This window comes from Neophocaena asiaeorientalis, unplaced genomic scaffold, assembly GCF_003031525.2.
Source record: "Neophocaena asiaeorientalis asiaeorientalis breed wild unplaced genomic scaffold, Neophocaena_asiaeorientalis_V1.1 scaffold449, whole genome shotgun sequence".
Classification (NCBI taxonomy): Eukaryota; Metazoa; Chordata; class Mammalia; order Artiodactyla; family Phocoenidae; genus Neophocaena; species Neophocaena asiaeorientalis.
This window is the reverse complement of record NW_020175027.1, coordinates 472,195-493,090: the sequence shown is the minus strand read 5'-3', so window position 1 is coordinate 493,090 and position 20,896 is coordinate 472,195. Positions and strand designations below refer to the sequence as shown.

The 20,896-nt window shown below is 36.6% G+C and overlaps 1 protein-coding gene and 1 pseudogene across 1 annotated transcript in view; both read left to right on the top strand.

The window, feature by feature from the left end:
- The window catches only part of LOC112411720 (inorganic pyrophosphatase 2, mitochondrial-like), a 183,453-nt gene that overhangs the window by 147,311 nt on the left and 15,246 nt on the right, over window positions 1-20,896 (top strand). Inside the window, 1 exon segment of the mRNA XM_024763010.1 lies at window positions 16,491-16,610. Within this exon segment, the coding sequence (XP_024618778.1) occupies window positions 16,491-16,610 (120 nt within the window).
- Window positions 8,109-8,196, top strand: LOC112411768 (uncharacterized; annotated as a pseudogene).

Below are 20,896 nucleotides of genomic sequence, written 5' to 3'. Positions count from 1 at the left end.
TACTCAATAGATAAAAAGAATGTGAATTCATCAGAACTATCTACATCAGTTCTTGAGGACTAAGACATACCCTAAGGCACACATGTTTTTTCCCTTATAAACACTGATTCTTCCCTACACGAGGTAAGTAGGAAGAAAGCTAGTGTAATAAAAAGAAACCTTGTCCGGAGGGTCCTAGTCCCAATTCCACCCTGTTCTAAAAGAGTTGATTGAGTGCAATGGCCATAATTATTCACCCCTCCCTATATCTACAACATTTTAAATGTTACTTTGTATTTCATCAATAGATAGAGTCTATTTTGGCAACCCTTGTGACTTGCTTAGCTAATAAAATGCAAGAGACATTTTTGCTAGTTCCAAACCAAGGCCTCCAGAGATATGGTACACTTTCTGTGCTCTGCTACCCCACACCCGTTTCATCACAAGAACATGCCTGAGCTAGTCTGCTGGAGGATGAGACACATGGAACAGAGGTAAACCAGTGCAGTGACCCAGGTGAGGCCCTAGACACATGAGCAAGCAGAGCCAAGATTAGCAAAGTCAAATAGCCAATTCACAGCTGACCATAGACATGTGAGTGAGCCTCACCAGGCCCAGTTCAAATCAGCAGAAACCACCGGCTGAGTTACAGACAGCTATTCTAAGCTTCTGGTTGCCGTTCTAAGATTCTAAATTTGAATTTTTTTAAATGTAGCAATATCTAACTGGTACCTCTAGCCTACTCAAGGCACCCCCTTGCTAAACTGACAGAATAGTGCAGGTAATTAATAGCAAGTATCTTTGAGAAATCTATCTATGTAAATTACTACTAATAAATCTAAGTTTTAGGGAAGTGTTAAAATAAAAGTCTACAAATGGTTTGTTGCTTATAAAGACCTGCATGTTCTCTATCAGAATTAAGTATTAAATTTAGGACCAAATGTGAAAACTGGCTCAGTTACAGATCAGCACATGGCACGTATTCAAATACCAAGAGTAGGGTGATTCAAAGATTTGAAAAGGTTTAAAAATTCAAACAATAAAATTATTTTTGTATGTCATTGATTTTTAAATAAAGAGATTATTTTAGCAACTTAATTGTTCAATTCAATTTTAAAAAACTTGCTTTCACTTAGACTTATTGTACTTTTAAATTTCCCTTAAGACTTAGTCTGGGAGATTTTAGTTTTAAATGGCATCTAGCTGGCTGCTGCTCCCTTCTCCAAAAATATCTAAAAGGACCCAGAAAAAAAAGATTAAAAACAGCAACACTAAAAACTGACTAACTATTGTCTAAATTTGGAGGGAATTTCCTTTAACTATTAAACCAATGGAGCTTAAATGAGCAAAGCAGGCAATGAATGATCCATGCATCACTCTGAAAACAAGGATGGCCCACCTAAAGGGTGAAGAATTTTCTTTCTTACCCACTCTCTGACCCTCTGGCTTGGAGAGGCATGCTTATATCCAATCAGAAAAAAATGATTAACTACATCTCAACTGAGTGAAAAAAGGTATGATAAAACCTGTTTCCACTTTCCCTCCTCAGACTCCCCAACATCTTTTTATATCCTGCAACATCCAAAAAATATGAAGACAGAGAAGGCAAAGACCACATGAGGATCAGAAGTCACACATTATATCTAGGTGGTGTGACCCACCTAGTTTTATCTAGTAGGAAGAAGAGACTAGAAGAACTACTTCTAGTACTACTACTTTTAAAAGTTTAATTTAGGAGACTAATATATACTTTATTAACTCAGATTGCCAGAGAATCAGACTTGGGGCTAAGAGGTGATACTATCATGATTTAGTTAGAACCAATTTGGTAAATGCCTACCATCTAGACACTAGAATTTACACCAGAAACTAAGTATATCTAGCCACTATGTAGTTAAATATGAGTCAGTCAACTCCCAAGTCAACAATAAGAAAATCTATCTTTACATATACTGTGTTAACAGATACTAGATTAGATATTATATTTCAAGAAGAAATTTTTAAAAAGAAAATAATTATTGAAATAAAGCCAGTAGACTTCCACTTCAGGGAATGTGGAGTAGACGTACTTTTCCTTATTTCTCCTGCTAATAGGTACAAGTAAAACATACAGGATACATTTTATATAAAACCACTCTGAAAGAGAAGAGAAAACAAGACAGACCAGCTAGGGACCTCAGGATTGAAGGAAAGACCTGATGGTGAGTGAGCTTCCTTGGTTTTCCTATTGCCTCATATATCCCAAATCTGGAGCTGAAGAATCTGAAAGCCAGAGAATGCCAAAAGAAATCCATACCAAGACAAAACATAGTTAAACTTCTGAAAACTAAAGACAAAACAAAAATCTTCAAAGCAGCTGGGAAATGATACAGCTATAAGAGGGAAACAATTCAAATGACAGTGGATTTCTTATCAGAAATCATGGTGACCACAAGGAAGTGGCACATTTTTTCAAGAACCAAAATAACATAGTTTTGAAATCAGAATCCTATATTCAGTGAAAATATCTTTCAGGAATGAAGGGAAAATCAATATATTCTCAAAGGAAAGAAAACTAAAAGAATTTGTTGCCAGCAGATACACCCTTTAAAAATAGCTAAAAGACATTATCTAAATGAAATCAAATGATTAAAGTAGGAATCATGAAACATCAGGAATGTCTTCTTGAAAGAAGACAGTAAGTAAAAATATTGATAAATAGAATTGACTTTCCTTCTCCTCTTGAGTCTCCTAAAGTATGTTTGATGGTTGAAACAAAACTGTAACACTATCTGATGTGGTTTTAAATGTATGTCTCAGAAATATTTAGGCCAACTTTATTATAAATGGTGAAGGGCAAAAGGAGGTAAAGGAAGATAAGGTTTCTACACTTCATGAAAATTGGTTGAATAACCACATCACTAGAATGATAATTATGTCTAGGTAATGTAATAGCTAGAACAGCCATTCAAAAGCTATGTAAAAAGATATAGTCAAAACCACTATAAATATCATGTTCACAGCACCAAAAAACAAAACAAAAACACCATATATAAATCAAAATTAGATTCTCAAAATATTTTAAGTAACCTACAGGAAGACAGGAAAAAGAAAAAGGAGGGGGAAAAAAGAAAAAATAAAAAAAAAAGTAAAATAGCAGACTTAAGTCCTAATATATTAAAAGTATATTAATGTGAATGGTCTAAATACATTAATTAAAAGACAGAGACTAGGATGGTAGATTAAGAAACAAGACCCAACTATATGCTATCTACAAGAAATTCACTTCAAATATAACAATATAGGCAGGTTGAAAGTGAAACGATGGAAAAAGATGTAACAGGCAAATATTAATCTAAAGAAAACAGAGGTGGCTACATTAATATCAGATAAAATAAACTTCAGAGCAAAGTAAATTACCAGAAACAGGGAGGAACATTATATGTTATAAGGATCAATCCACCAAGATTAGCAATCTTAAATGTGTATATACCAAACAACAGAGCTGCAATACATGTAAAGCAAAAATTGTTAGAACTGAAAAAGAAATAGAAAAATGTACAATTATAGTTGAAGACTTCAACAATCCTCTCTCAATAATTGATAGAACAACTAGACAGAAAAGCAGCAAGGATACAAAAGAACTCACCAACACCATCAACCGATAGGACCTGATCAACATTTATAGAACATTCCACCCAACCAGAGCAGAATATCCATTCTTTTCAAGTACCCACAGAAAATATACCAAGATAAACTATGTCCAGGAGCATAAAATAAACTGCAACAAATTTAAGATAATTGAAATCATACAGAGTGTGTTCTCTGACCACAACAGAATCAAACTAGAAATCAATAAAAGATAACAGGAAAATCTCCAAACACTTGGAATCTAAATAACACTTCTGAATAAACTGTGGATTAAAAGGAAGTCTCAAAGGGAATGATAAAAAATAAACTGAATAAAAGAAAATTAAAATGTCTGAAAATTTATGAGACAAAATTAAAGCATTGCTGTGAGGGAAAATGATAGTACTAAATGCACACATCAGAAAAGAGAAAAAGTCCAAATCAATTATCTAAGTTCCCAACCCAAGAACCTAGAAAAAGAAGAGCAAAAGAAACCAAAGCAACCATAGGAAGAAAACAATAAAAATAAGAGCAAAAAATCAATGAAACAGAAAACAGAAAAAAAAATAGAGAAAATCAGTGAAACGAAGAGCTGGTCCTTTGAAAAGATCAATAACATTGCCAATGTACTAACAGGAATGATAAAGAAAAGAAAGAAAGATGACACAAATTTTAATATCATTAACGAAACAGAGGACATAAGTACAGATCCTATAGATATCAAACAGATAATAAGGAAATACTATAAATAACTCTACACACATAAATATGACAATTTAGATGAAATGGACCAGTTCCTCAAAAAATCACAAATTATTACAACTTATTCACTATGAAATATTAGATGAATAACCCTATAACTAATAAGGAACTTGAATTATAATTTTTTAATTTCCATAAAAGAAATCTCCAGGCCCAGACGATTGTTCTGGAGAACTCAATAAAACATGTAAAGAAGAATTAATACCAATTCTACACAAGCTTTTATAGAAAACAGCAGAGGAGAGAGCACTTCTCAGTTCACTTTATGAAGCTAGTATTACTCTGATACAAAACCAAACAGACCAAGCACACAAAAAAGAAGACTACAGACCAATACCCCTCATGAGTATAGGAGCAAAAATCCTTAACAAAATATTAACAAATAGAATTCAGCAGTTAAGAAAAAAAAAAAGAATTGTACTTCATGACTAAGTGGAAATTATTCCAAGAACGAAAGCCTGGCTCAATATTTTAAAAATCTATAACAGGCTAATAAAAATCACAGTATCAGATTAGTCAATGCAGAAAAACATTTGACAAAATTCACATCCATTCATGTTTTCAAAAAAAACTCTCAGAAAAACAGACAAAGGAGGGAACTTCCTTAACTTGATAAAGAACATCTACCAAAAACTACTAACATAATACTTATGGTGAAAGACTAAGATCAGGAGCAAAGGATATCCACGTACCTCACTCTTACTCAACATAGTAAAGGAAACTCCAACCAGTGCAGGAAGCAAAAACAGTGAAGAGAGATCAGAAAGAGAGAAAGAAATTATCTATATTTGCAGATGATATGATTGTGTACACAGAAAATCCCAATGAACCAAAAGAAAACTCCTAGAATGAATAAATGAGCTCAGCAAGGTCACAGGATTCAAAATAAACATTTTTTGGTATTTTTAAATAAGAGCAGTGAGTATGTGAATCCCAAAATTAAAAGCAGAATTCTACTTACAATTTCTCAAGAAAAAATACAGGACTTGCATGCTGAAAACTAAAAAACACTGATGAGAGAATTCAAAGAATATCTGAATAAATGAAAAGATGTAACACGTTCATGGACTGGAAGCTCACTGTAGTAAAGATGTTATTTCTCTCTGACTTGATGCACTAGCGTAACACAATTCCTATCAAAATCCCAGCAAGATTTCTTACAGACAATACTATTCTAAAATATATATGGAAAGGTAAACGAACTAGAATAGCTAAAACAACTTTGAAAAAGAAGAAAAAAGTGGTAGGGATCAGTCTACCTGATTGCAAATTTTGTTACACACTTTTACAATTAACCCTTAAACAATGTGGGCATTAAGGGTGTCGATCCCCATACAGTTGAAAGTCTGCATATAATCTGCAGTTAGCCCTCTGTATCTTTGGTTCTTCATTCTCAGATCTGCAGATCACGTAGTATTGTAGTACATATTTATTGAAAAAATCCATGTATAAGTGGACCAGTGCAATTCAAACTTGTGTTGTTCAAAGATCAACTGTATATATGTATGTATACATATGTGTGTATGTATATACATATATGTGTGTGTGTGTGTGTGTGTGTGTATATATATATATATATATATATATATATATATATGACCATATACAACATTCAAGACTGTGTGTGGCATTGATGGAGGAAGAAACACATAGATCAATGATGCAGAATAGAGAACCCAGAAATAAACTCACACGTATATGTCCAATTGATTTTGACAAAGTATAAGAACAATTCAGTGGAGTAAAAACAGCTTTTCAACAACAAATGGTGCTGGAACAAGTGGACACTCATGAGTAAAAAAACATAAACAGAACAAACAAACCAAAAAAGCAGAACCTTAACGTAAGTCTCATACCTTATATAAAACTTACTCAAAATGGATCACAGACTTAAATGTAAAATATACAACTATAGGGACTTCCCTGGTGGTCCAGTGGGTAAGACTCCGTGCTCCCAATGCAGGGAGCCTGGGTTTGATCCCTGGTCGGGGAACTAGATCCCACATGCATGCCACAACTAAGAATCCACATGCTGCAACTAAGAAGGCTGCATGCCACCACTAAGAAGCCCACATGTTGGGACTTCCCTGTGGCGTAGTGGTTAAGAATCTGCCTGCCAATGCAGGCAGGGGACACGGGTTCGAGGCCTGGTCTGGGAACTAAGCCCATGCGCCACAACTACTGAGCCTGCGCTATAGAGCCCATGAGCCACAACAACTGAAGCTCACGTGCCTAGAGCCCATGCTCCACAAGAGAAGCCACCGCAATGAGAAGCCCGCAGGCCACAATGAAGAGTAGTCCCTGCTTGCCGCAACTAGAGAAAGCCCATGCGCAGCAACAAAGACCCAATGCAGCCAAAAATAAAAATAAATTTATAAAAAAAAGAAGCCTACATGCCACAACTAAGACCCAGTGCAACCTAAATAAATAAATAAATAATAGATAGATAGATAAGTATATAAAATATTTAAATATATATATAAAACTTTTAGGAATAAAAGTAGGAGAAAGTCTTTGGAATCTAAAGATAGGCAAAGAGTTCACACATTTGACACGAAGGGCATGATGCATAACAGAAAAAAAATAAGTTGAACTTCCATCAAAATTAAAAAACTTTTGCTCTGCAAAAGAACCTAATGAGAGGATAAAAAGACAAGATACAGATAGGATGAAAATATCTGCAAACTACATATGTAACATAGAAGTAGTATCTAAAATATATTAAGAACTCAGAAAACTCAACAATAAAACATTAAATAATCCAATTAGAACATGGGCAAAAGACATGAAGAAACTTTTCACAAAAGAGATATACAGATGGCTAATAAGCATATGAAAAGATGTTCAACATTATTAGTCACTCAAAAAATTAAAATCACAATGAGATATCACTATACAACCATCAGAGAAAATAGTGACAACATCAAATGCTGACAAGGATGCAGAGGAGGTGGACTAATGCATTGCTGGTGGAAACGTAAAATGGTACAAACACTTTGAAAAAGAAATAACATGCAACTACCATACAACCTAGCAATTGCATTCCTGGGGATTTATCCCAGAGAAATGAAGATTATGTTCACCCAAAAACCTATACACAAATGCTCATAGCAGCTTTATAGCTCAAAACTGGAAACAACCCAAATGTCTTTCAAAAGGTGAACGGTTAAGCAAACTGTGGTTTATTTACCATGGAATACTACTCAGCAATAAAAAGGATCAAACTATTGATACAACATTTTGGATGAATCTCCATAGACTTAAGATGAATGAAAAAAAAAAAGTCAATCCCAAAAGGTTACATATTATATGACTCCATTTATATAACAGTCTTGAAATGACAAAATTACAGAAATTATAGTAGTTGCTAAGAGTTAACAGTGCTGAGCGAGATAGAAGTGGGTATGTATATAAAAGGGCAACCTGAGACATTCTTGTGGTGATGAAAATGATCTGTATATTGAGTGTATCAATGTCAATATCCTGGTTGTGGTACTGTACTATAGTTTTACAAGATATTATCACTGGGTCAAACTTGGCAAAGTATATACATGGGAGATCGCTCCATATTATTTGTTACAAACGCAGGTGAATCTACAACTACTGCAAAATTTTAAAGTTTAATTAAAATAAAACAAGATCAAAATTTTGGAAAAAAAAAATCTGTGATGTTCCAGAATATTTCATAGTAGTGAAGACTTCTATTACTAAATTTAAAAAGAAGAGTTAATAAATAAGGCACGTAATTCAAGCTTTTCAACTTTATGCAGTGGCAGTATTATAGCCAATGAGGTTTATCTGAGGCACAATTATTGATAATTGAAAAGAATTTTTGGGTAATAAAACAATAAAACAAACTTAAGAAACAGGAGACATTAAAAATAAGCATAAAAATAATGAATAAGTAACTATAGGAACTGTTGAATTAACTTTTGTAGATCTAAGGAAAGAAAAATTATAATAAAATGGACAAATTTCAGTAACAAAAGTTACTAAAAATACAAATTTAAAGATTAGAAAGGAGAAAATGGATTTTTTTTTAAAAACAGAGACAATTAAAATAGAAAATACACAAGAAAATACATAAGATTACATTTCAACCAAAATTTGAAAAAGTTGATAAAACACAAATTGCCTGGGAAAATACAAGCAAAATTAACTTAAGAAACAAAATTTTGAAATGCATTTTCAGCTATAAGTGGTGCACAGTAAAAGACTAACCTTGCCCTAAAACCAGTCTTGCCCTTTTTCCCTCAACTCCTTGAAGGTAACCTCTAAACCTCTGGCATATCCTGCCTGATAAGAATGTTTTTGTTTACCTGGGGTCCTTGGGTCATGCCACATAGTCTCTGCTAATAATATGATTTCTGGTTGGGGGAGGGTGCTTTGGGCCACATGGCAGCAGATAAGGAGCTCTGGAGGAGCTACAGACTAAGATCAGTCACACAGATGGTCAACCATGTCTACATGACCAAGGCCAAATGAAAACTGGACACCAAGGCTTGGGTGAGTTTCTTTGGTTGCAATATTACACGTATATTGCCACATACCATTACTGGGAGAAGTAAGCACTGTCTGCAGGACTCTACTTGAAAAGGACAATGGGAAACTCTGTAGTTGTGTCTCCATACCCTGCTCCATGTGCCTGTTCCCTTGGTTGATTTTAACTTGTTGCTTTTCACTGTAATAAACTGTAACTGTGAGTATACCAGCTTTGCTGAGTGCTGTGACTCATTCTAGTGAATTCTTAAACCTGATGGTGGTCTTGGAGACCTCAGAACATGAAGTAAGTGTCAGAAGCAAAGATGGTCTTGGGGACCTGCTGAACTTTTCGGAGAGAGAAAAGCGTTTAACAAAATTACTACAGAATTGAGATTGGTTCAAGATGGCATACTAGAAGGACATGCTCTCACTCCTTCTTTTGAGAACACCAGAATCACAACTAACTGCTGAACAATCATCAACAGGAAGACACTTGAACTCACCAAAAAAGATACCCCACATGCAAAGACAAAGGAGAAGCTGTAATGAGATGGTAGGAAGGGCGCTATCACAATAAAATCCAATCCCATAACTGCTGGCTGGGTGACTCACAAACTGGAGAACACTTATACCACAAAAGTCCACCCACTGGAGTGAAGATTCTAGGCCACATGTCAGGCTTCCCAAGCTGGGGGCCTGGCAACAGGTGGAGGAATTCCTAGAGAATCAGACTTTGAAGGCTAGCAGGATTTGATTTCATTACAAGACTTCGGCAGAACTGAGGAAAATAGAGACTCCACTCTTGGAGGGGACACACAAAGTAGTGTGTGCATCGGGACCGAGGGAAAGGAGCAGTGACCCCATAGGATTGAACCAGACCTACCTGCTAGTGTTGGAGAGTCTCCTGCAGAAGGGGGGGCAGCTGTGGCTCACCAAGGGACAAGAACACTGGCAGCAGATGTTCTGGGAAGTACTCCTTGGTGTGAGCCCTCCCAGAGTCGGCCATTAGCCCCACCAAAGAGTCCAGGTAGGCTCCAGTGTTGGGTTGCCTCAGGCCAAATAACCAACAGGGAGGGACCCCAGCCCCACCCATCAGCAGACAAGCAGATTAAAGTTTTACTGAGCTCTGCCCATCAGAGCAACAGTCAGCTCTAACCACCACCAGTCCCTCCCATCAGGAAACTCGCACAAGCCTCTTAGATACCCTAATCCACCAGAGGGCAGACAGCAGAAGCAAGAATTACAATCCTACAGCCTGTGGAACAAAAACCACATTCACAGAAAGAGAGACAAGATGAAAAGGCAGAGGGCTATGTACCAGATGAAGGAACAAGATAAAACCTGAGAAAAACAATGAAATGAAGTGGATATAGGCAACCTTCCAGAAAAATAATTTAGAATAATGATAGTGAAGATGATCCAAGACCTTGGAAAAAGAATGGAGACAAAGATCGAAAACATGCAAGAAATATTTAACAAAGATATAGAACAATTAAAGAACAAACAGGGATGAACAATACAATAAGTGAAATGAAATATACACAAAAAGGAATCAATAGCAGAATAACGGAGGCAGAAGAACGGATAAGTGACCTGGAAGACGGAATGATGGAATTCACTGCTGTGGAACAGAATAAAGAAAAAAAATGAAAAGATATGAAGACAGCCTAAGAGACCTCTGAGACAACATTAAACGCAAAAACATTCACACTATAGGGGTCCCAGAAGGAGAACAGAGAGAGAAAGGACTCGAGAAAATATTTGAAGAGGTTATAGTCAAAAACTTCCCTAACATGGGAAAGGAAATAGCCACCCAAGTCCAGGAAGCACAGAGAGCCCCATACAGGATATACCGAAGGAGAAACACACCGAAAAACACAGTAATCAAGCTGGCAAAAATTAAAGACAAAGAAAAACTATTGAAAGCAGCAAGGGAAAAACGACAGATAACATACAAGGGAACTCCCATAAGGTTAACAGCTGATTTCTCAGCAGAAACTCTACAAGGCAGAAGGGAGTGGCATGATATACTTAAAGTGATGAAAGGGAAGAACCTACAACCAAGATTACTCTACCCAGCAAGGATCTCATTCAGATTCGATGGAGAAATCCAAAGCTTTACAAACAAACAAAAGCTAAGAGAATTCCGCACCACCAAACCAGCTCTACAACAAATACTAAAGGAACTTCTCTAAGGGGGAAAAACAAGAGAAGAAAACGACCTACAAAAACAAACCCAAAACAATTAAGAAAATGGTCATAAGACCATACATAGCGATAATTACCTTAAACGTGAATGGATTAAATGCTCCAATCAAAATACACAGGCTTGCTGAATGGGTACAAAAACAAGACCCATATATATGCTGTCTACAAGAGACCCCCTTCAGACCTAGGGACACATACAGACTGAATATGAGGGGATGGGAAAAGATATTCCATGCAAATGGAAATCAAAAGAAAGCTGCAGTAGCAATGCTCAGATAAAATAGCCTTTAAAATAAACAATGTTACAAGAGACAAGGAAGGACACTACGTAATGATCAAGGGATCAATCTAAGAAGAAGATATAACAATTATAAATATATATGCCCCCAACATAGGAGCACCTCAATACATAAGGGAACTGCTAAAAGCTATAAAAGAGAAAATCAACAGTAATACAGTAATACTGGGAGACTTTAACACCTCACTTAACCAATGGACAGATCATCCAAAATGAAAATAAATAAGGAAACAGAACCTTTAAATGACATAATAGACCAGATAAATTTCATTTATATTTACAGGACATTCCATCCAAAAACAGCAGATTACACTTTCCTCTCAAGTGCACACGGAACATTCACCAGTATAGACAACATCTTGGGTCACAAATCAAGCCTCAGTATATTTAAGAAAACTGAAATCATATCAAGCATCTTTTCAGACCACAACGGTATGAGATTAGAAATGAATTACAAGGAAAAAAAAGTAAAAAACACAAACACATGGAGGCTAAACAATACATTACTAAATAACCAAGAGATCGCTGAAGAAATCAAAGAGGAAATCAAAAAATAACTAGAGATAAATGACAAGGAAAACACGACGATCCAAAACATATGGGATGCAGCAAAAGCAGTTCTAAGAGGGAAGTTTACAGGTATACAAGCCTACCTCAAGGAACAAGAAAGATCTCAAATAAACAATCTAATGTTACACCTAAAGGAACTAGAGAAAGAAAAACAAACAAAACCCAATGTCAGCAAAAGGAAAGAAATCATAAAGATCACAGCACAAATAAATGAAATAGAAACAAAGAAAACAATAGCAAAGATCAATAAAACTAAAAGCTGGCTCTTTGAGAAGATAAACAAAATTGATAACCATTAGCCAGACTCATCAAGCAGAAGAGGGAGAAGACTCAAATCAATAAAATTAGAAATGAAAGGAGAAGTTACAACAGACACTTTAGAAATACAAAGCATCCTAAGAGACTATTACAAGCACTTGTACGCCAATAAAAGGAACAACCTGGAAGAAATTGACAAATTCTTAGAAAGGTATAACCTTCCAAGACTGAACCAGGATGAAATAGAAAATATGAACGACCAATCATGAGTAATGAAATTGAAACTGTGATTAAATATCTTCCAAGAAACAAAAGTCCAGGACCAGATGGCTTCACAGGTGAATTCTATCAAACATTTAGAGATGAGCTAACACCCATCCTTCTCAAACTGTTCCAAAAATTGCAGAGGAAGGAAAACTTCCAAACTCATTCTATGAGGCCACCATCACCCTGATACCAAAACCAGACAAAGATACTACAAAAAAAGAAAATTACAGACCAATATCATTGATGAACATAGATGGAAAAATCCTCAACAAAATACTAGCAAACGGAATCCAACAACACATTAAAAGGATCATACCCCATGAATCAGTGGGATTTATCCCAGAGATGCAAGGATTCTTCAATATATGCAAATCAATGTGATACAGCATATTAAAAAATTGAATAAAAGCGTTATGATCACCTCAATAGATGCAGAAAAAGCTTTTGACAAAATTCAACACCCATTTATGGTAAAAACTCTCCAGAGAGTGGGCATAGAGGGGACCTATCTGAACATAATAAAGGCCATATACAACAAAACCCACACCAAACATCATTCTCAATGGTGAAAAGTGAAAGCATTTCCTCTAAGATCAGGAATAAGACAAGGATGTCCACTCTCACCACTATTATTCAACATAGTTTTGGAAGTTGTACCCACGGCAATCAGCGAAGAAAAAGAAATAAAAAGAATACAAATTGGAAAAGAAGAAGTAAAACTGTCACTGTTTGCAGATGACATGATACTATACATAGAGAATCCTAAAGATGCCACCAGAAAACTACTAGAGCTAATCAATGAATTTGGTTAAGTTGCAGGATACAAAATTAATGCACAGAAATCTCTTGCATTCCTCTACATTAATGATGAAAACTCTGAAAGAGAAATTAAGGAAACACTCCCATTTACCATTGCAACAAAAAGAATAAAATACCTAGGAATAAACCTACCTAGGGAGACAAAAGACCTGTATGCAGAAAACTATAAGACACTGATGAAGGAAATTAAAGATGATACCAACAGATGGAGAGATATACCATGTTCTGGGATTTGAAGAATCAATATTGTGAAAATGACTATATTACCCAAAGCAATCTACAGATTCAATGGAATCCCTATCAAATTAAAAATGGCATTTTTTATGGAACTAGAACAAAAAAATCTTAAAATTTGTATGGAAACACAAAAGACCCCGATTAGCCAAAGCAGTCTTGAGGGGAAAAAACAAAGCCGGAGGAATCAGACTCCCTGACTTCAGATTATACTACAAAGCTACAGTAATCAAGACAATATGGTACTGGCACAAAAACAGTACATCAATGGAAATATATTGATGGAAATATACATCAATGGAACAGGATAGAAAACCCAAAGATAAACCTACGCCCCTGTGGTCAACTAATCTATGACAAAGGAGGCAAGGATATACAATGGAGAAAAGACACTCCCTTCAATAAGTGGTGCTGGGGAAACTGGACAGCTACATGTAAAAGAATGAAATTAGAACACTCCCTAACACCATACACAAAAATAAACTCAAAATGGATTAGAGATCAAAATGTAAGGCTGGACACTATAAAACTCTTAGAGGAAAACAGGAAGAACACTCTGACATAAATCACAGCAAGATCTTTTTTGATCCACCTCATACAGTAATGGAAATAAAAACAAAAATAAACAAATGGAACCTAATGAAACTTAAAAGCTTTTGCACAGCAAAGGAAACCATAATAAAGATGAAAAGACAACCCTCAGAATGGGAGAAAATATTTGCCATTGAGTCATCGAACAAAGGATTAATCTCCAAATTATATAAACAGCTCATGCAGCTCAATATTAAAGAAACAAACAACCCAATCCAAAAATGGGCAGAAGACCTAAATAGACATTTCTCCAAAGAAGACATACAGATGGCCAAGAAGCACATGAAAAGCTGCTCAACATCACTAATTATTAGAGAAATGCAAATCAAAACTACAATGAGCTATCACCTCACACCAGTTAGAAGGGGCATCATCAGAAAATCTACAAACAACAAGTGCTGGAGAGGGTGTGGAGAAAAGGGAACCCTCTTGCACTGTTGGTGGGAATGTAAATTGATACAGCCGCTATGGAGAACAGTATGGAGGTTCCTTACAGAACTTAAAATAGAATTACCGTGTGACCCAGCAATCCCACTACTGGGTATATACCCAAAGAAAATCATAATTCAAAAAGACACATGCACCACAATGTTCATTGCAGCACTATTTACAATAGCCAGGTCATGGAAACAACGTAAATGTCCATCGGCAGATGAATGGATAAAGAAGGTATGGTACATATATACAATGGACTATTACTCAGCCATAAAAAGGAACGAAATTGGGTCGTTTGTAGAGACGCGGACGCATCTAAAGACTGTCTTACAGAGTGAAGTAAGTCAGAAAGACAAAAACAAATATCATATATTAACACATGTATGTGGAACCTAGAAAATGGTACAGATGAACTGGTTTTCAGAGCAGAAATTGAGACACAGAAGTAGAGGAAAAACATATGGACACCAAGGGTGGAAAGGGGCGGTGGGTTGGGGTTGTAGTGTCATAAACTGGGAGATTGGGGCTGACATGTATACACTGATGTGTATAAAATGAATGACTAATAAGACAATAAATAAACAAACAACAAGAAAAAAGAACATTACTGCAAAACCAGATGATTTTACTGTAAATTATTTGAAATGTCTAAGCAATTAGTGATCCCCTTGTTTAGAAATTATACACAAATATTTTAAGATGCCAAGTGAACCAATTAATCTTATGAAATTAACATTAAAATGATACAAAATCTAATTTTTAAAAATAGCAAACCAATCAAAACATGCTAAGTAAAAAAAGCCAGTCACAAAGACCTACACCTTGTATGATTCCATTTATATGAAATGTCTAGAAGAGGCAAATATAAAAAGATAGATATTAAATTAGTGGTTGGTGGGTGTGAAAGGAGATGGTAGAGTAGGAAAACCCTGCACTCTTCTGTCACAGGGACACCAAAATTACAACAATTTACAGAGGAACTATTGATGGGAAAGACTGGAATCTACCAGAAAAGTTCTTCTACAACTAAAGATATAAAGAAGGAACCACAACAAGACAGGTAGAAGGGGTGGAGTCACCCATGCTCCCAGGTGGGCAACCCACAAATAGGAGAATAATTACAACTGCAGAGGTTCTCCCAAAGGAGCAAGGGGTCTGAGCTCCACATTGGACTCCCCGGCCCGGGGGTCCTGCATCAGGAACACAAGCCCCTAGAACATTTGACTTTGAAGGACAGTGGGGCTTACTTTCAGAAGACCCAGAAAGCTGTGGGAAATAGACTCCATTCTTAAAGGGCACACACAATATTGCACATACTCCAGGATCCAGGGCAGAAGCAGTAAATTGAAAGGGACCTGGTTCAGAACCACCCAACCAGCTGATCTTGGAGAGTCTCATGAAGACGCAGGGGGCAACTGGTGCTCACTCTGGGGACATAGATACTGGCAGCTGATACTTTTAGTGAGCTCCTTCTACCATGTGGACACTGGTGCTGGCAAGTGTCATTTTGGAATCCTCCCTCAAGCATATTAGCCTCAGGACTGAGCCCCGCCCCAGCCCATCAGTCTGTACACACCAGAACTGGAGTGCTGCAGGCCAAGCAACTAGCCAGGCAGGAACACAGCCCCACCCCCAGCAGGCAGGGTTCCTTAAGACATCCTGAAGCCACAGCCACACCTGGACACAGCCCTGTCCACCAGAGGGCTCAGGACTTGGCCCCATACACCATTGTGCAGACACTAGACCCAGGACACTCAGGGCCCTGCATCCAGAGATCTCAGGACCCAGCTCCACCCACGAGTGGTCAGACACCAATCCTAAGACACCCTGGTCCTCAGCCCTGCTCACCAGTGAGGTGACTCTAGCCTTGGGAACAGCCTCACCCACCAGTAGGGAGGCACCAGCCTCAGGACAACCTGGCCCTGATCCCACCCACCTGAAGGCCAATACCAGCTCTGAGATACTTTGTGTCCCTCAGCCAGCCATGCTGGGATTCGGCCCCACTCACCAGCAGGCCAGCACAAGCTTCAGTACAAGCCAGACCCTGCAGCCAGCTATGTCATGAAACCGGCCCCACTCACCAACAGTCCGACACCAGGTCTGGGACCCCTGGGCCCATTTACAATCACGTCAAAAAGAATAAAATACCTAAGAATAAATCTAACTAAGGAAGTGAAACACCTGTACTATGAAAACTAAAAGAAAATAATGAAAGAAATTGAAGAAGACACAAACAAATGGAAAGATATACCACATTCATGGATAAAAGAATTAATACTGTTAAAATGACCCAAGGCAATCTACAGATTCAATATAACCTCTATCAAAATACCAATGGCATTTTCCACAGAACTACAACAAATAATTTGAAATTTTGTATGGAAATACAAAAGACCCCAAATAACCAAAACTATCTTGAGGATGAAGTACAGAGCTGAAGGTATCACACTCCCTGACTTCAGACCATATTGCAAAGCTACAGTAATCAAAACAGCATGGTACTGGCACAAAAACAAACTCACAGAGCAATGGGACAGAATAGAGAGCCAAGAAATAAACCAGCGCACTTACAGTCAATCTACAAGAAAAGAGGTAAGGATATACAATGGAGAAAAGACAGTCTCTTCAATAAGCGGCACTGGGAAAACTGGACAGCTTCATGGAAAAGAATGAAATTAGAACATTTCTCACACATTATACAAAAATAAACTTAAAATGGATTAAAGACCTAAATGTAAGACTGAAAACCATAAAAATCCCAGAAGAAAACACAGAACACACTTTGATATAAATCATAACAATGTTTTTTGGATCTATCTCCTAAGGCAAAGAAAACAAAAGCATAATACCATATGATATCACTTATATGTGGAATCTAAAATGTGACGCAAATGAACTTATCTGTGAAACAGAAACAGACTCACAAACAAGTGAGTGGTCTCCAAGGGGGAGGGGGATGAGGGAGGGATGGACTGGGAGTTTGGGATTAGCAGATGCAAACTATTCTATAGAGAACAGATAAACAACAAGGTCCTACTGTATAGTAGAGGGAACTATATTCAACATCCTGTTATAAACCATAATGGAAAAGAATATGAAAAAGGATGTGTGTGTGTGTGTGTGTGTGTGTGTGTGTGTAACTGAATCACTTTGTTGTACAGCAGAAATTAACACAACATTGTAAATTAACTATACTTCAATAAATTGTTTTAAAAACCATAAATTTTAAAATGGGGCCTAATTAAATGTAAAAGCTCTTGCATAACAAAGGAAACCATTGCCAAAAAGAAAAGGCAACCTCATGAATGGGAGAAAATATTCAATATTTCCAAATGATATGACCAAAAGTGATTAATATCCAACATATATAAACAGCTCATACAACTCAATATGAAAAAACCAAACAACATGATTGAAAAATAGGCAGAAGACTTCAACAGACATTTTTCTAAAGAAGACATACAGATGGCCAACAGGCACATGAAAAGATGCTCAACATCACTAATTATCAGAGAAATGCAAATGACCTATCACCTCACACCTGTCACAATGGCTGTGACTCAAAATACCACATACAAATAACAAATGTTTGCAAGGGGGTGGAGAAAAGGGAGCCCTTGCACACTGTTGGTGGGAATGTAAATCGGTGCAGTCACTGTGGAGAACAGTATGGCGATTCCTCAAAAAACTAAAACTGGAGCTACCAAGTGATCCAGCAATTCCACTCCTGGGTATATATCCGAACAAAACAAAAAACACTAATTCAAAAAGGCACATAAACCCCAATGTTCAGAGCAGCATTATTTATAATAGCCAAGATATGAAAGCAACCTAAATGTTCACCAACAGATAAATGTATAAAGAAACATGATATATACATGCAATGGCATACTAGTTGGTCTTAAAAAAATAAAAGAATAAAATTTTGCCATTTGCAACAACATGGATGGACCTGGGTGGTATTATGATTAGTGAAATACGTCAGAAAGAGAAAGACAAATATTGTATATATCACTTATATGTGGAATCTAAAATATCCAACAAGCTAGTGAATAAAACAAAAAAGAAACAGACTCACAGATATAGAGAACAAACTAGTGGTTACCAGTGGGGAGAAAGAGGTGGGGGGGGAGGGGCAAGATAGGGGTAGGGGTTAAGAGGTACAAACAATACTGTGTATAAAATAAATAAGCTACAAGGATATATTGTACAGCACAGGAAATATAGCCAATATTTTATAATAACTTTAAATGGAGTATAATCTATAAAAATTCTGAATCACTCTGCTGTACACCTGAAATGAATAGAATATTATATGTCAACTTTACCTCAATTTTCAAAAATGGCAAGATATAACAAGTGTTGGCAAAGATGTGGAGAAAAGGGGAGCCTTATGCACTGTTGATAGGAATGTAAATTAGTGCAGTCACTATGGAAAACAGTATGAAGGTTCCTCAAAAAATTTAAAATAAAACTACCATATGATCCAGCAATCCCACTTCTGGGCACTCATCTGAAGAAAATGACAAACTAACTCAAAAAGATATTTACACCACCATGTTCACTGAAGCATTATTTAGAACAGCCAAGATAGGGAAACAACCTAAGTGTCCATAGATGGATGAATGGATAAAGAAAATGCACACATAATGGGCAGATTATATCTTAAATGAATTATATCTCAATAAAGCTGCTTAATATATATATGTATATAGATATACAACCGGAGCCCCATAGCCAACTTCTGACTGGAAAGCTCTGCTTAGAGGCATCTAAGAACATTGAACTCAACATTTCAGAAATGAAATCCATCATCTTCTCAATGCTGTGTACTCCAGTGTTTCTATGTTGCTGAATGGTAGCACTGTTACCCAAGTCAGAAACATGGGGGCCATCTGTGACTTCTCTCTCACTGCTTAATCAAGCACCAGGTTAATAGTAAATAAAAGAATTATCTTTCAATTCTGTTCATCTCTCCAACATGACTGCCACCATGCCATCACTATCACTCACCTAGACCACTAAAAATGCCTCCAATTTGGATCCATTCTTAATCCCCACAATCTTCTGTAAATGCCAATTCCCCAATTTGTGCCATTCCCCAGCTCAAACCTGTTGTAAATTTTCCCAGGATTCTTAAGACAAAGTCAGAACTTAACAAGGCTTCCAAGACTCTTCACCTCCAGCCCCTCCCCACACAACTCTGTCCTACTGTCATACCAAACTCTTCCAAGTGCCTTTAAGGCTCCGGGCTGTCTCTTACTTTTGGATCTTGATACATCCTATTCCGCTGCCCTGGTTCCTTCTCCCTCTCCCCTCAGACTTTATCAGTCAAGTCTTATTTATCTTTCAGACATAAGTTCACAAGGAATTTCCTATGAGAAACATTCCCTGGTATCCCAAAAAAATTTAGAGCCATATCACACTCTATTTGTGTAATCATCTGTCTTTCCAGAGAAATTTCAAGTTGTGTGAGGGCAGGAAAATAATCAGTCTTATTCTTTTTATCCTCAGTGCCTAGTCTAGTGCCTAGTACATAGCAGTGCTGAGTAAATATCTGTTTAAAGAAGGAAAAGATCCTCATTTATGTGTATCTAAAGCTTATGAAGCTAGGTGAAGACTAAGACATTTATATTCTTCTCATTACTGAGGTCCCATTCCCAGTTTTACTTATAATTGTTTTACTGGTTAATATTAACATTCATAACAAGAGTAGCTGCTGTCATGGCACAATCCTCAATCACCAAAGGCAGCTATGTTTTGTTTTGTTTTATTTTTTACATATACAGGTATCTATCCTTTTTCAAATTCTTTTTGCATTTAGGTTATTACAGAATATTGAGCAGAATTCCCTGTGCTATACAGTAGGTCCTTGTTGGTTATCTATTTTAAATATAGCAGTGTATGCATGTCAATCTCAAACTCCCAATCTATCCCTCCCCACACCCTTCCCCCCTAGCAACCATAAGTTCATTCTCTAGTCTGTGAGTCTGTTTCTGTTTTGTAAATAAGTTCATTTGTATCATTTTTTTTAGATTCTGCATACAAGCAATATTACATATTTGTCTTTCTCTGTCCAACTTACTTCACTTAGCATGATAATCTCCAGATCCATCCACATTACTGCAAATGGCATTATTTCATTCTTTTTAATGACTAAGTAATATTCCATCGTATATATGTACCACATCTTCTTTACCCTATCGATGGATATTTAGATTGTTTCCAATGTTCATTGCAGCACTGTTTACAACAGTCAAGACATGGAAGTAACCATCTAACTTTCTTGAATAATTTAGATCCTGATTAATTTAGGCCAATCTCTTCCTGCTAGTCAATGATTAGTTCAGAGATAACTAAACTTAAATTTACTAGGAAAATAAA